We start from the raw sequence: 17,027 nt of genomic DNA, 5'->3' as shown, positions 1-17,027 counted from the left end.
GCTACCATTGATATGTTGCATTCTTCCTTAGGTTCCATTATTATGAATGGGGTGGTGCATTCTTCCTACCGTCTCTGAAACCATTTGGTTTAGGTTTGATTTTTTTATAAATGGTTCGATTTAGATGGTTTCGATTTTGACGGTTTCGGTTTGGATGGTTTCGTGGTTCGATTCAGTTCGGTTTAAGTTTCAACTTTTTCTTAAGAGTTCGGTTTGAACCAGTTTGGCTTTGGGACCTCCGAACCGTTGCCGATTGTTAGTAGCTACTTCCTTTTTATATAGCTACATAGCTCAACACATGAGCCTCCCCGTCCACTGCATGTCATCAACCGATAGTTCCTTGTGGATTTGTCCTAGTTCCCAAAGGTAATCAATCCATTAGCCCCTCACTATCCTACCCTTCACCCATTGAACTTTGGCTTTAGAATTGTTTTGTAAGGCTATGTGCCGATATAACAAATGTTGATATGTGTATGGATCCTTTGCCTCGGGATCGAGGTCATCTCCCATGTTGGACCATGATTTTTGTTCGCATAGAGGTCATGACCATATCCCTCCTTTTCAAACTCTCCTATTTGTGGTGGTACCTTGTTTAATTAGGAACCACAACTTCCCTCTCTCTTCATTCTCCCATAGGTCACTTTACATGGATCACATAGGTCGCAAGGGAGTCGACTGCATGAAAACACGCTTGGACACTGTTGGAAAACTTCCGATTACAAGACATAAGAAGCCCATTGGAAGAAGAACAAGACACAAAGTAATGAGAGTCGTCGTCACAAAGTGTTGGAGGCTGTAATTGAGACTCTAAAAGCACAATCATGCAAACGTGAAGATGAGGCATCTCTTGGGGCTTAGGAGAATGAATCTTGCTTTCTCTCTTTCTATTGTGGTGTACTGTAACGATAAAGGTTGTCTTCATTTTCATTTATCAAGCAAGAGAACAAGCTATAGACATGTATTTTCTTTTGGTATCCAGGCCACATTACACATTAGCCTCTTTGAAAACAATGATCAAGTACTTCTCTCTAAATGCTTCCAAACCACATGGGTTGTTGCATAGTTACCTACTTGCCTTGGCAAACAACACAATGCCCAACTCAAACTGCCGTTCCTAGACCCAATCTATTCTTTACCGACGAGACATTATCGTCGAGATGCAAACACGAGGCATTTTGTTTGTTTAGAGGGGTAGGCAAAAATGTCAAGCTTTCCCCCCCTCCCTACCCTCCGGCTAGCAAGGAAGGCCAACGACAGCGGACTCGAGAAGCTCTCTCGACCGATGGAGCATCGAATCGATCAAGCAAGTAGTTGACAAGCATCCATGTGAGAGCGGTAACTCCATCCATGTCTATATGATGACAGAGGGCCTACCTCTACGAGGAGCGATGGGAATTGAGATGGCTATCCTGTGCTTGAACGCCATGCTAATGCGCATGCCATGTTTGTGCCCATGCCCGTGCCCGTGCTCATGTCATGCCCATGCCCGTGTGCCGGTGCCGGTGCCGTGGCCCTGCCCATGGCCATGCCCTGCCCATGGCCATGCCCTGCCCATGGCCATGCCCTACCCATGGCCATGGCCACGTCTCGCCCAAAATGTTTTGTCCGCCCCCGTCCGTCCGTCCGTCCAAGCGTGAACGCAAGACAAGCAAGACGCAGTGAGACAGACAGAGAGAGAGAGAGCAGCAGCCCTGTCCAAAACCCTAATTCTTCTTCTTCTTTCTTCTTCTTCTTCGCGCTCTCTCTGCTTCAGCCTTTGTCTGTCTGTTTCTGTCTGTCGTTCAACAGGTATGGGCCCATGGATCCTCCTCGCTCGCTCGCTGCATTCATTGACATATTATCATGGCTTTCTCTGCTTCAATCTCAATCCTTTTCTTCATCTCTCACCGCATTTCATTGCACCTCCGCTTTTTAATTTAATTTAATTTAATTCTGCTCCATCTCAGTCTTTTCTTTACTTCTTTTTACTCAACTCCCTCTCACAATAGTCCCTGCTTCATCAGGACCATTTGTTTACCCCGCCCCGTCTTCACTCTTTGTATGTTTTCTCTGCTCTCAATCTGTGTGTTTTTCTTTCTTTATCACAGATTTCCCCACTTTTACTCGCCTTTTCTGTGGATGGATACTATATCTATCGTCTTTGTCTCATCTGAATGGTTTCTGTGACGATTCTTACCAAATCTTCCATCGGCTTAATCTGAAGCATTTCGTTGTTTCTTACTGAATTCGATTTTTTTCTTCTTCTTAGCGTAGATGCTTTTCTTTTATCACACTTTCCGTGCAATTCTCCGCTTCCATTGATCATTTACATATGCCATTCTAACTGAATTCTTAGCATTTCTCTTTGTTGTTTTATTTATTTCTTACTTTATTCCTTTGCATGAGTTATCTTCTTACATTGATCATTTCTGCCATTCTAACTGAATTCGTAGCATTTTTCTCTATCCTTTACTGAATGTCTTGACTTCCTCTGGCGAATCTGTTTTATCTTTTTCCACTGCGTAATGCAGGTTAAGTAGAGATGGTGCGAATCAGTGTATTGAATGATGCTCTGAAGAACATGTATAATGCTGAGAAACGTGGGAAGAGGCAAGTGCTGATCAAACCTTCTTCCAAAGTGATCATCAAATTTCTCACGGTTATGCAGAAGTTTGGTATGTATACATTCCATATTCTCCCTCTAATTTTTCTCTGAGTAACCTTATTCACGTCTTTTTCTCACAGTCTTGAAAAAGTATAAAATTCTCATTTCTCTAGAAATCTATGGGATTCTCGTTTCCTTTAAGAGTGCAGAGACCTTTTCCTCTCAAAATTATTGGATGAATTTTTTGATATTTCTTAATAAACATTTAATTTCGCCATTTTTCTTAAATATCATGAAAACTTGCATTTTTCTCAGATAGCATGGACCTTGCTTTTCTTTCTTAGAAAAAAGCATGGGAACCTCATCTTTTCTCTGAGGGCGATTGTATATTCTGATTATATGTAATGTTGGCCATATGATATTATCCTTCCAAAATTTGCCATCAAGCACATTGAGTCTACTTATTCTCTGTTTTCCTTGCTTCTGTTTGGAAGCTCAAGGCCAGCATTTTGACGTTTTTCTTAGAAAGCATGAAAATTTGGGTTTTGCTTAGAGACATAAGAATCTCATTTAACTTGAGCTTCATTGTCATTGATTTATCGTGTACACAATCTTACATAAAGCTCAGGATCAAAGTATTTGTGATATTCCTTCCGACAAGAGGCTTAGTATGTTTATAATCCTTGCAACAGGTGCATTATCATCTTTTCATGGTAATGACACAATTGAATTGAAACATTACCATACAACACGCAGGCTATATAGGGGAGTTTGAGCTTGTGGATGACCACAGAGCTGGAAAGATTGTTGTGGAATTGAATGGAAGGTTGAACAAGTGTGGAGTTATCAGTCCCCGCTATGATGTCGGTGTCGGAGAACTGGAAGCATGGACTGCTCGTCTCCTCCCATCCAGACAGGTATTTGTTGTCTCTTTTCACTCTTTTCTTTATACACTTGATTATGGAATGTTTCCTTTCAGTAATTGTTGATTGGACAAAAGTCTGCTGTGTATGAATCAATAAGAGATATTGTTTGCTGCTGATCTTCTTATTGTTATGTGTATAGTTTGAGCAGTTTTTCCCCCTTTATAATTTTTACTAAATTTCTCTTCAGTAATATCTGGATCTGAAGCAATTCTTTACCATGCATGAATTATTACTAGAAGAAACGTGATGCAAAATATATTGGGATGTAACAGATTCTTCCTTTAATTTTATGTATATTGTTGGATTGGTTATTGTTTTGTTCCCGTTATAAATAAATACTAACATTTGCATTGTCCAACTTTATTTACACACATGCTTAAATCCATTATTTTCCTTTGACAATGTTTTTCTGTGCTCTTTTGGATCTGCAATATCCAATTGTGCTACTTGCAGTGGTATGCCATCTATGTGGGCAGTAAGAATTGTTCTAAAAGCATGTTTTTTGCGCCATTATGGTGTTTGCACAGTCCTGCCTTTTAATTTGCGTAACAGATGTACATAGTCATGGTTATACATAGGTAAAAAGATTCAAACATCATGGCTACATTTGCTCGTGTTTTCTGAATGTGTTTCTTGATTTTCAGTTTGGTCATATTGTCTTGACTACATCTGCTGGAATCATGGACCATGATGAAGCTCGGAGAAAGAATGTAGGTGGAAAAGTTCTCGGATTTTTCTATTGAGGAGCTAGAGATAATTAGCAGTGTAAACAACGGTATGAAAACAAATGTTTAAAGATAAAGACATGCCTCTGAATTTTTTTGAGGGGAGAGTTTGGAGCACCAGAAGTTTTGATTTTCTTAACAAGCTTTTTTCGATAATGTTGTGTTATAAAGTTTAAACGTGTTTTAAGTATGACATGTGTTTACTCAAATGACTTGTCATTTTGAGATCAATATATCTTATAATTGGACTGGAGAGGTATTTCATTATTTGGCAAGTTGTGGAGACTTGATGTTATCAGAGTGTACCTTCTTTTGATGATTTTTTGGTGATGCGGTGGGGAGGCCTGTAATTGTGTGTGGTAACAGGTAGCAGAAGAATTTGCATAGGTCTTTTTCTTGTTGAAATTTTGGTTAATTACCCTTTGAAAGGAAACTACATTATGCTCAGTTTTTTAATTTGACTCGTATTCAATATGAAGAGGACATGTCATTATTAATTGAATTGGCTGTTCTAGGATATCGGTACATTTACGCATAATGAATGTAGGTTTTCCTATCAAACATTTATATACAAGGGCAATTTCGGACAGTATGTCTGTTCTGAAAAACAATTTAACAAAAGTAGCAAACCAAAGAATCAATGTCTATTTTCTATTGTCAACATTGTAGTTGGTTGTTGATAGAAGTATTAAGATGTTTGCATTGAAGTGGCTTTGGTTGTGCTTTGTTATTTGGACATAAGATGTGGACGTCTCAACTTATGATTTGTGAAGTGTCGTACAGATAGAAGTAGATGTAAAATTTGGTTAAGTTCATGAGTATCCTGGAGGGTATGTTCATTTAGTTGTTCCTCCTAGAACTCATACTGATTGATATTTGAATCATGTTTAATATTTTGATGCTGCCTGTGTCTCTGAAATGTAAGTATGGTTGGGTATAGTGTCATGGTACCAGAATTCTCTACATTGTTGCTGCCTGTGCAGGAAATCTTTGCTACTTTCTAGTTGCACAAATAGACTGATCTAAGTTCATTATAGAGAAAAATTAGGCGCACAATAATAATAATGGAGATTTAGAGACATGTAGGTTAAGTTGGGTATAACAGATCATCTTGTGTTTCAACAGCTTGAAAGCTAGCAAATATTTGTCGACACATTTGTCTTCTTATAGCTCCTTTCCCTTTAACCAGTGTCATAACTCTTCTTCCACTTACATTCTCTCCCCACCATTTGCCATCTGTCAAAATGCTTAGCATGGGAAAACATGGCTAAATACAATTTAATAGCAATAGCTTCACAGTATCCATTTAACATTTTTTGCTGAATCAGTAAAGGAAGTGTAGAAACCAAAGAGACTTGGACCAAGACCAACTAATATCCAATTTGCATCAAATGCTGCATCCCCATCATAAATAATGGCACATATTTTGTGCTTAGGAGGGTCCAATAAGTTATTCACTGTATCTGGACCAATTGCACGATCATAAATGCAACTATTCATTGTATGGACTGGTCTCAGATCATAAATACAATCCATTCTTTGGACCAATCATAATGTTATATTCATGGAATAGGGCAATATGATACTTCCTAAGCAATGTAGGTGGGTTATCCCCCACAAACACAAACCTTCACACAGATAATTCCCCACCCTGAATTTCAATTGCATTGAAGTTATTAAGAAGCTTCATGTAGGCCGCTACACCAATTTGGTCAAAATGAAGGTTTTGCCTAATAACTTCCTTTCCCCTCTCAAAATCCTTGTGAATTTTACAAGAACCAAGCAAGGTCATCACTGGAAGGAGTTTGTCTTGAAAAGGTGAATCCTTCAGAACTTGTTCAGCTTCAGCTAGTTGACCAGCTCTCCCAAGTGCATCAATCATGCAATTATAGTGATCCTCGATAAGCTTGAATCCTTGAGTAGATTTCATTATACAAAAAAGTTCTTTAGTCTCTGCTATGAGACCATCATGGCTCAAAGCAGACAGGAGGCAAGTGAAAGTTATTTCATCAGGAGTTATATGCTCTTTTAACATGTGTCTGAAAAGCTCAAGGGTGACTTCGCCAAGCCCATGTTGTGCACAGGTTGAAAGCATAGAATTCCATGAAAGCACATTTCTATCGACCATTTCATGGAAAAGCATCAAGGCATGAGCCGCCTCACCACAACAACCATACATTTTCTCAAGGTTTGTATTCACAACCATATCCGGCGCATTCATTTTTGATTCAGAAATGATTCGTGCATGTATTTGCTTCCCGATTCCTAGCATTGCTTGACTAGCACATGCACTTGTGAGGGTGAGAAATGTGATTTGATCAGGCATTATTCCATTCTGTAACATCTGATTAAACAGCGCAAAGGAAAGATCATCCTCTATGAATGCGGAGATTATACTGTTCCAAGTAACACAGTCGGGCTTGCTAACTTGACTGAAGGTTTGCCAAGTCTCATCTAGATCATTGCATTTATGATACATATCAATGAGGGCATTCCATAGATAAAGGCTCTGTCTACCTCCTGAGAGGTTAGCATGAATCCTTTTACCTTCAGCTACGGCTTCTTCATTTGCACATGCATTGAGTATCAAAACAAAACTCGTCTCATCAGGTAGAATCCCTTCACATAACATTTTCTTGAAGAGATGGAGCACTTCTCTACAATTGTATTGTGCATATGCTGACATCAAAATATTCCAAGAAACAATATTAGGTTCTGGCATGTTGAAGAATGCATCACGGATTGCTGATGGATCCTCACATCTGCTATACATGTTCAATATGGAGTTTTGGATGGTTATTTCCGATAGAATGTCTGAGTCGAGCATGGTACAGGCATGCAACTTTCTCCCTATTGATAGGAGTCCTTTTAGGCTGGCAAAGGCAGTGAAAACCATGAGAAAAGTGAGGTTGTTGGGCATTACTCCTTCAGAAATCATTTGTCGATAAAGAGAAAGTGCATCCTCACCATGCCCATTGTGTAGACAGGCACCAAGCATAGTGTTCCAAGTTACTATGTCACAGTTCAAATTCTTACTGAACACTGTCTGAGCATCCTTAAGACTCTTGCATCTACCGTATACATTGATGATCACATTTTCTAACGTTTGATCTTGATCTAAGCCTGCATCCATGATGCAAAAATGTGCTCTTCGAGCTTCATGGAGGTTGCTTAGATTTGCACATGCGTCGAGTATGCTCATGAATGTGGCTTTGCTAGGTGTAAATCCTCCACAACACATCTCCTTGAAAAACATCAATGATTCAGCATTTCTTCTATCAGTTATTGAGATTATTATGTTCCAGGAAATAAGGTCTTTCTCTGGCATTGCGAGAAAGATTTGGTATGCATCTATGGGGATCCCACATTTACTGTAAAAGTTAAGAAGTGCATTGGTTACAACAATCAGGAAATCAAACCCAAAGGCCAATATAAGGGCATGAAGATGCATACCCTCAATTAGAAGACCCTCATTGGCACATAACCCAAGTAAGCTTACGAGGGTAACATCATTGGGTGCTATCTTCTTTTTATGCTGCATTTGAGAGAGAAGATCAAATGCCTCTTTTGTTTGCTTGTTGTCCGCACAAACCGATATCATAGTCGTCCATGAGATTATGTTTGGATCGACTATTAGATCAAATATCTTTCTTGAAATGTTTGGCCGGCCAAATCGACCATACATTGAAACAAGGCATGTTTGCACACTTATATCTAATGAGATCTCATTTCTTATCACTATAATAGCATGCATCCGGGTTCCATGATCAAAATCCTTCTGAGCATTTATTATAGCAAGAAACGTGACCTTAACTGGAAACATGCCTTCACATACCATTTGTTCAAAGAATTGAATGGCCTTATCACTCTCTTTAGTCTTCACAAATGATGAAATAATAGCATTCCATGTCACCACATTCCTCGTCTCCATAGAATTAAATATGGTACATGCATAGCTTGCATCATTGAGCTTTCCATACATGTGGATGAGAGAAGTGCAGACCATGAGATCATTCTCAAATCCATTTGAAATGGCATGTATGTGCATTTGTTTTGCTTCCTTCTTATTCCTATGCTTTAAATCGTGTTTAGAGAATGCAGAGAAGATATGAAGGAAACAGGGGGCGTCAATATTCACCATGGTTTCTGATTCCTGAAGACCTTGTTGGAAGGTTTGAAGCCCTTCTTTGAGGTTTCCATTTCTGAGAGAAGAGCAAAGGAGTGAGGTGAGAAGGGTTTTCCTTGGTATGAGCTTCAAATCAGGCATCAACAAGTGGGAGCACTTCTGCAATTATGTATAATGCATAGAAGTTGTCATATATATATATATATATATATATATAACTCTAGTTACAAAAGGAAGGCATCAACCTCTCTGAAGCATTTCATTTACAACTGAAGAAGCCTCCTCCTCCCAGAGGCCAAATCAAAGACCCGATTCGCCTCCTCGGGTTTATTAAGGAAACCTTGATACTCTAGTTTTGGTGGAGGACTTGTGCACCTTCACACCAATCCCATTGTTGGGCCGAGTAGTTTGTTTGACAATCGTTTGTCTACCATCCCAATTGGTGACCATATCAATGCCTCTTGGAAAACAACAAAAGTACACCGCCATGACAATCCATATGTTGCCACAATTGACCCGATACTTTGTTCGTTGGTTAGTGAGCAATGACACCTATTGTACACAATGCCAAGCCAAACCCATTATTCTGGGGGTTGATACATTTTCTACTCAACATTGAATCGCTTCCATCATAACCTTCACAACATCCCCCCATGGACGTGTCTAACCCCATAATCATTGTCCCATTTCGTCAATTAGGGCCAATACGTAGTATGCTATTCGGTTGGAGCTCCAAGTAACCTTAGGGAAGATATTAAATATCTCTTACTAATCCATATACCAAATTAAGGTTAAAAAGGTGAATAGATTGGATAGAAGAACATGATCCTCTCGACTAGCCTTGAGCTATGATATGGACATAACATACCTAAGGTCCCTCCGGATGGGAAGAGCACGAACCGAATCAAATGGAGTCCGACTAAGGAGCCAAATGATAGCCGACTTGTCTGAATTGAAATTTGGATATTGCACAAGGAGTCGAATAAGTCCATAGTTAACTCGGTCTAGGCCGAAAAATCGATTGACTCATAATCGATCGATAACCGATTATAGCTGAATTGGCCAAATCCGACTATGCTATATTTGTAAATAGCCTAGATGTGCCCATTATGGTTATATTTGTAAATACTCATATATGTATATGAGTATAAATATAGTTAGGGTAAATAGTTATGTAGATCATGCGACAATCATTATAACTGAGAGTAAGAGAGAGTGACTTCTCTGTAACCGTTGGTCTGACGAAGAACTAAAGGTCGTTGCCTTGCAGTTTCTTATTGTATACCCTACTCATATAATAATTCCTTTGGAGTTTGTGGACTCCCATGGTTTTTCTCTCTCAAGGTTTTCTACGTTAAAATCTTGTGTCTCTATACTTTGTTCTTGTCTCCTGTTTCTCAGTTGTCTTGGCTCTTGTGTCTCTCATTTCTGTACGTGTTGACTGGTTGTAACCGACTACATATTTATAACACCATTGACATCCCATATCGATAGAATATATTAGGATGATTTGCATTTTGGAAGAGGTAACATGATCGTTGCGATTGAAACCTAGCTTGATCAGTTGGTGTCTCTATCCGATCATGATGATGCATGCACTATCTTCCCCTCAATCCAATCTTATTAGTTCCTTTCTAACATTACTAAGCATACCCTTGCGTTAAAATATTAGTGGCCTACCTAGTACAACTTCAAACGATAGGTTGCGAATTGATGCAAGTGATGATGCGTAAAGATGAGGAGGTCAATCCATGTGAGCAGGTGAACTCGTGATTAAGTGATTTAACCTTAGTGTGCCTATGATGATAAAACTATCATGATGACATACATTTTGGCTTACAAGGATTCGAACCCACAACTTCTTGGTCTATGTGTCAAACCATTAACCATTATAGTAACTTATACAATATAATAATTATATTATTAGTTATATAGACTATTCTAGAACATTAGAGTCTAGAGCATTCTAAAATATCCCATGATGATCTTAAACATAGAATAAACCATACATACCATACGTGCATTCACATTTGAGAATGATCCAATCAAACGTGTATGGTAAATCATCTCAAAGTTTAAAGAAAAAAGAAAAGAATGGAATTTCAAAAAATAACTATGGTCTATATTATATATTGATTGAATCATATGTCCTCTCAATTCCAATAGTGGACTCTAATCCATTGTGGACCACCAACATAAGTATGGTTGCAATATTTGTATTGCATCACATGCATACTTTTGGGATGTTTCTTAAGAATCAAGATATCATACTCGTACAAAAGAAAAAACACCACCATGACTAACTTACTACAAAGTATAGAACCTTTCTATCTAGGGATCTAAAGAATACTACGACACCAAACTTAATGCCGCCCTACACACCAATTCAAATGACGAATATGATGATATGTGACCTTCCAGTCTTCATTCTCTCTCTCTCTCTCTCTCTCTCTCTCTCTCTCTACCTTCTAACATTATCTTTTTCTATTTTCTCTCTTTCCCACTCTCAAGTCATGACAAAAACATTATCTTTTTCTATAGTGATGAAAGAACAAGGAGAAATCGTAATTACAAACTCTCTTTCGGCAAAAAATAAGGCATCATCGAAAAGGAGAAAGAAAGAAAGAAATATTAACGTCTTCTAAGGCCAAGTGTTGTTTTGAGCATTAGAGAAAAATGATGAGCTATGTTGGTGCCTCATTGTTGACAAAAAAACAACTAAAACAAACACAGAAAAATGTTAGTAATTGCTTTGATATCCCTGACTAATTATTAGACCAAATTAAAGAAAAAAGAAGTGAATAGATTAGATAGAAGAGCCCAATCCTCCCGATAACCCTCGAGCTATGATGAAGACATATTAGTACCTTGGAAAAGGTACTAATATTATTGTTGTGACAACATCAATGGTGTCTCAGGACTTTAGCCTTCATATGTAATGTCCCTTATGAGGGTAGCTAGACCTCATATTTATACATCTTCATAGGCTCCTTTAATAGATGCACTTTTTCTAAAAGACTCTTCATCCACTAGTTCTAAAGATCCCGATGGTGCATGCACCTATCATTATCTCTATCCAATCACATTAATCCCTTTCCAACATTAATGAACATACCCATCACTTACTATTTTGTGATATTAGTGACCTACCCTCACCTATGTTATGCATACATAGCAGAAGAAACAACGACTGCCATCATCCCCACAATGGTTGTACATCATGTTTCCCCAACCCCCAATGCACCTACACAACAAAGCATATTTGATGCTTTATTGAACCCACCTCCCTATCATCAATGAGCTCACATTGCCCCTTCCCACACCCTTAGACCCTCACCCCCACCTCCATTTTTCTTAATGAAACACAGAAACTCACCACTAACACTTGTCTTATTCAACCTTTGTGTAGGGGGTCAAAACAATAAACTAGAACAATCGTATTTACCTTGGCTTATAATCTCCCATTGGTTTTTGTTGTGTAAGCAACTACTACAATCATGTAGAGGGTCAAAACAACCAACAAGAACCATCGTATTGACCTCGGCTTATATAGTTAAGCACCATCATGTGGAGTTTTTAAACAACTCTAAACACAACATTAACCAACATGTTGAGGGTAACATGCCCAACATCAACTATTGTGCATGTCATGAAAACATACTCATTCAAACCCACAACTTCTTGGTGTATGTGTTAAACCTTTAACCATTATGATGTATAATCATAACAATTATATTATTAGTTATTACAAGATATTTAGAGTATTTTGGAACATTCTAGAGTATTCCATGATTATCTAAGTATCATAAATATTCTAGAACATTCTAGAATACCCCATAAGGACCTATAAATAGATATCTATTTATTCATCACAACTCATTCGGTTCAATACTAGTCTTCACCCCTTAGCCTACTCTTTGTAACCCTTGTTCTCTTATAATATAAACTCCTTCCCATTCTCTCTCTCTCTCTCTCTCTCTCTCTCTCTCTCTCTCTCTCTCTCTTCTGCTCTCAACTCACGATAGTTTGAACCAAATCTTCTTTCTTCTTCTCCAACTTCTCCTTCTTATCTTTCTTATTCAAGAAATCTAGCAAATTTCTCTCATAACTATGGAGACTGTCAACAAGCAAGAATATATGCGTGTACTGTCTGAGCTCGACATGCTAACAACTAAGTTCGTGGCATTGGAGCAAGAAAATCAAAGACAGCTTGGGCACCTACAACAAGTAAGTGATGAGAAAGTACAACAATATGAAGAGTTATCTCAACGAGTGAATCAATTGGAGACTACTCTACTGCAACGACAAGCGGTGGAAGTTCAAACCCCATCGACAGAACCAAAGATTAGTCTTACGACCAAGTTTGATGGTACAAGGTCTCAGTTTCCTGGATTTTTAAATCAGGTATGACTTGTGATTAAATTACATCTTAGTTGTTACCCAACTGATGTTGCTCGTGTGGGACTGGTTGGTACCTTGTTAATCGGTACTGCATTAGCATGGTTTGCACTCACCATTATTAGAAGATTTTGAAGGATTTATAAAGGAATTTGAACCTAACTTTGGAAACACTAATAGTAAACAATAAACAATAAACAAAATTCAAAGATTACGACAAGGAGATCGCCCTACTTCCGCTTACGCTGTAGATTTTTGCCTCTTGGCATGTGATATTCCATGGGATGAGGTGGCACTAATGGACCAATTTCATCAAGGTCTGTGCAACGACGTGAACAATTCACTTATTACCTTCGCCGATGATCCGAAATCTCTTACTGAAGCAATAAGGCAGGATGTGCGCTATGCAATCTTATTTGAGCGACGTTTTGAACGCCAACAAATGTTACCCTTAGATCAGAAAAAACCTATTATGCTTCGGTGGTTGCAACTCCACCATAAGTGTCAAAGCCCAGTTTGATGGAAGGCCCCACACCGATGGAAATCGAGACAACATGACGCCTAAGACCATTATCTGATGCTAAAAAGAAATGATGACGATATTGGTGGCCACGACTTTGCCATTTTGTTACAGATTATGTTTGTAGTTGTGACACATGTTGCCGAATCATAAAAAAAACCTCGACATCATCCATGTGGCTTATTGTACAACCAATGGCTATTCCTGAGAGCCCATGGAAATCTATTTCATTGGACTTCATTATGGATCTACCAGCTTCCAAGGATTTTGATTCTATTCTCATGGTAGTAGAGTGTTTTACGAAGATGACACATTTTCTTCCATGCACGAAGGCCATTACTAGCCAAGAGACAACCAATTTACTCATGCAGGAGGTGTTTCACCATCATGGTCTTCCAGATGATATTATTAGTGATCGGGGTCCCTAGTTCATCTCTAAATTTTGGAGGCACATGTTCAAACTCTTACATATTTCTCGCAAACACTCTTTCGGAGACCATCCAGAAACTAACGAGCAGAGTGACCGCACCAACCAAACAGTGGAGCAATAACTTTGTTGTTTTGTCAACTATCAACAAGATGATTGGGTTGATCTATTACATTTGGCAGAATTTGCTTATAACAACTCATAACATTCTTCTACTGGATATTCCCCATTTTTTGCGAACATTGGGTACCATCCTTATTGGACGATGCTTGAACATCCCGAACTCTTGACAAAACCGGCTAGTGAAGATTGGCTCACCCGACTCCAAGCAATTCAGTATATCCTTTTGCATCATTATGTGATGCTCAAAACACTCAAAAGAAGGTTGTCGACCGTCATCGATGTGATTCATCGACTACGTTTCAAGTGGGAGATCAAGTATGGCTCTTACAATGTAGCTTTAAAACCACCAAACCTTGTTGCAAATTCGATTATCAATGTTTGTGTGGGTGTGCCCATATGCGATCTCTGGTAAGATCAATGATGTATCATTTCGCCTTGATCTTCCTTCTCATATGTGTCTTCACCCAATCTTCCATGTTTCACTTTTGGAGCCCTACACAACAAGCTCTATTCCGGGTCGTCTTACATCTCCCCCACCTCTAGTCGAAGTTTTCGATGACTCTGAATATGAAGTTGCTGCCATTCTCGACTCTAAGATCATCCGCAACAAACAATATTATTTGGTTGATTGGTTAGGTTATACACCTAATAATCGAACATGGGAGCTTGGTGAGAATCTTGTTAATGTCTCTGACATGGTTGCTGCATTTCACAACAAATATCCCCATAAGCCAAATTCTAAATCTTGTCTTCTAACTCGTGGAACTCGTCGTTGAAAATGGGGGATAATGTCATGAAGACATACATTTTGGCTTACACGGATTTGATCCCACAACTTCTTAGTCTAATATGTGTTAAACCTTTAACCATTATAATAACATATATGACGTATAATCATAATAATCATATTACTAGTTATTACAAAATATTTAGACTATTCTCGAACATTCTAGAGTATTCCATGATTATCGTAAAATATCATAAATATTCTAGAACATTCTAGAATACTCCATAAGGACCTATAAATAGGTGTCTATTCATTCATCACAACTCATTCGGTTCAACACTAGTCTTCACCCCTTAGCTTACTTTTGTAACCCTTGTTCTCTTATAATATAAACTCCTTCCTGTTTCTCTCTCTATATATACCTTCTATCACCATCTTTCTTCTATTCTCTCTCTCTCTCTCAAGTCACGACAATGTGGAGCTCATACACAACCATTGTGTTGAGGGTTTAAAATCTCAATAGTAACCATCATTTTGAGGTTCACTCACAACCATCGTATAGGGGGTAAAAAAAATCATGTTGACAATTGGTCTTATAGTCTCTTAATTGCTTTTGTCATGTAGACAACTAACTAATTGCTACCATTGTCGAGGGTGAAAACACTGAATAGGAACTGCCACAAGCATGACATTGATAGTAATGTCAAGATTCGAACTCTTCACCTCATGTATATAGTCAAGTGTTTTGTTCTAACCAACACATCCAGATACATAGTCATGTTATGCATATCCAAGTTCTAGGAGTTTTTAGAAGCTTCTAGAAACCTTCAAAAGCTTCTACATGAAAATGGGTCTATGCATGGAACTACATGTATAGCCCACAAACATGTATAAATACTTGTAATCTCCTCGGTCCCTTTCAAGGGATTCAATGCCAGTCCTTGACACATTAATCTAGTTTTCTTGTTTAGCCCCATCTTCTCTCCTTGATTTACATCTCTGTCTTTATGCTCTTGTATTGTTCAAGGGTCTGTGACAGTTTTAATCCCTTCAAACTAGAAGCATCACCCGTCTTCGTCATCGCCCTTGCTTCTAGAGTTACCATCGTTATCGTCCTTTCAAGAGGGTATGCATCCCTCTCACTCTTAGAGAGATTATGCCACTAGGCATACTTTCAAGAGCCATGGACTAAGGGATGGTTCTTCGACTCATTAGTGACCCCTTCCCTCATGTATGCATTAGTAGTATGGGCTTCAGGCCTACCATCTTTCATGTGCACGCAATTAGAGAGACCTTTGGTGACGATATTATCACGTCAACTCTGAAGCAAATCGATAGTACCACATGACATTATTAGAGCATAGTTCAATTTGACCCCGATGTTAGTAGAAACACTTTTCGAAGTGGTAGTTTTTATTCATCAGATACATAGCCAACCACAAGATAGGATCGCTCGTCGAGAGACACTAGCTCTTGGTATAACATTGTAGTGAGTTGGTTACTTGCAAATGGCATAGACATTAATAACCTACCTCCCCTTAAGTACAACCATGGGATTGATCAAACTTTAATATCTCATGAAGACTATAATAAAGTAATAAGCCAAGAAATATGGCAAATTTACACTCGATATACATGGATCACCCCATGAGAGCCACTCCCATCTAAAATGTTGTACTATAATGAACACTTCTTGCACTTCTCTAAGTTAGGTTTTATTACACGACCAAGATGTCTAGATACATTCTTATCAAATGCACTAAGGGTGACCATTGGACAACTTAGGATATCATCTCACCAACTTGAGATTGAGAATGGTCGGGCTAATAGAGTTCCTAGAGAGGAAAGGCTATGTAGATTATGTCACATAGAGATAGAGGATGAGTATCACTTTACATGCAAGTGTCCAACCTATGTCGAGATAAGGGCGGAATACCAAGACATATTAGGACCCTCTCCCACCCTCTCTAAACTATTAGATACCTTGGATATAAAGAGACTAGGTAGGTATATCTTAGAGCTAAAACAACATAGGGAGAATATGCGACAAAGTGTTAACCATAACCCTTTTAATATTCGTCAACATGTAAATAGTGTAATTTTTTAGGAACAAGGGGAGATGATGAATGTGGATACACTTACGCCACTCAGCCTCTCTCTTGAGGAAGCAGAAATGCAAAGAATGTCAACCAAACAGCCTCGGATGTTGGAGTTCAAAACAACTCGACGTGGAGTAGAAACGATTAAGAAGATAAGGGAACGTGAGCTACGCCGACTAGAAGCTATAGTTGGGGTATCTTCTACATTGGGACTACGGGGGGCCACATCCACATCGAAACCCTTTGACCTCAAGCTTCTTTTCGAGAGACTTGGATGGAAATGAAACTAGGCCGAGTATAAAGCCATTTCATTGTAGAACATGTTTGTTAATTTACTAGAACTATTTAGCTTAAGCTCTATTTTTATTTTAT

At 38.6% G+C, this 17,027-nt stretch overlaps 3 protein-coding genes across 3 annotated transcripts; 1 reads left to right on the top strand and 2 right to left on the bottom strand.

The window, feature by feature from the left end:
* The first annotated feature begins 2,510 nt into the window (after positions 1 to 2,510).
* On the top strand, positions 2,511 to 4,488 carry LOC147855752 (small ribosomal subunit protein uS8z/uS8w-like). Its single transcript, XM_087330813.1, has 3 exons — positions 2,511 to 2,654; positions 3,341 to 3,501; positions 4,155 to 4,488. The coding sequence occupies exons 1-3, from the start codon at positions 2,522 to 2,524 to the stop codon at positions 4,251 to 4,253; spliced, it is 393 nt and encodes a 130-aa protein (XP_087186939.1). The 5' UTR covers positions 2,511 to 2,521; the 3' UTR covers positions 4,254 to 4,488.
* Positions 4,489 to 5,536: 1,048 nt separating this feature from the next.
* On the bottom strand, positions 5,537 to 7,797 carry LOC147855751 (pentatricopeptide repeat-containing protein At3g02330, mitochondrial-like). The gene is made up of 2 exons (XM_087330794.1): positions 7,689 to 7,797; positions 5,537 to 7,606 (listed from the first exon to the last, which is right to left on the bottom strand). Exon 2 carries the CDS (start codon positions 7,561 to 7,563, stop codon positions 5,866 to 5,868), a length of 1,698 nt encoding a protein of 565 aa, XP_087186920.1. The 5' UTR covers positions 7,564 to 7,606; positions 7,689 to 7,797; the 3' UTR covers positions 5,537 to 5,865.
* LOC147855750 (pentatricopeptide repeat-containing protein CRR2, chloroplastic-like) lies at positions 7,587 to 8,502 on the bottom strand. Its single transcript, XM_087330107.1, has 2 exons — positions 7,689 to 8,502; positions 7,587 to 7,606 (listed from the first exon to the last, which is right to left on the bottom strand). Exons 1-2 carry the CDS (start codon positions 8,500 to 8,502, stop codon positions 7,587 to 7,589), a joined length of 834 nt encoding a protein of 277 aa, XP_087186233.1.
* Between the last annotated feature and the right edge of the window lie 8,525 nt (positions 8,503 to 17,027).

Source organism: Azolla caroliniana, unplaced genomic scaffold (genome assembly GCF_043228905.1).
Source record: "Azolla caroliniana isolate FFs.n. ecotype wild unplaced genomic scaffold, voAzoCaro1.0.p SCAF_14, whole genome shotgun sequence".
Classification (NCBI taxonomy): domain Eukaryota; kingdom Viridiplantae; phylum Streptophyta; class Polypodiopsida; order Salviniales; family Salviniaceae; genus Azolla; species Azolla caroliniana.
The sequence above is the reverse complement of the archived record's forward strand: the minus strand, read 5'-3'. Positions and strand labels throughout refer to the sequence as shown.

What these genes read in the sequence shown, in the direction of transcription:
- LOC147855752 (XM_087330813.1), top strand. Translation starts at nt 2,522, where the DNA reads ATGGTGCGAATCAGTGTATTGAATGATGCTCTGAAGAACATGTATAAT. An exon ending in CACGGTTATGCAGAAGTTTG is followed by an intron (nt 2,655 to 3,340) that starts GTATGTATACAT and finishes TACAACACGCAG; the next exon opens with GCTATATAGGGGAGTTTGAG. An exon ending in GTCTCCTCCCATCCAGACAG is followed by an intron (nt 3,502 to 4,154) that starts GTATTTGTTGTC and finishes CTTGATTTTCAG; the next exon opens with TTTGGTCATATTGTCTTGAC.
- LOC147855751 (XM_087330794.1), bottom strand. Translation starts at nt 7,563, where the DNA reads ATGCCAGAGAAAGACCTTATTTCCTGGAACATAATAATCTCAATAACT.
- LOC147855750 (XM_087330107.1), bottom strand. Translation starts at nt 8,502, where the DNA reads ATGCCTGATTTGAAGCTCATACCAAGGAAAACCCTTCTCACCTCACTC. An exon ending in TGAGGGTCTTCTAATTGAGG is followed by an intron (nt 7,607 to 7,688) that starts GTATGCATCTTC and finishes TAACTTTTACAG; the next exon opens with TAAATGTGGGATCCCCATAG.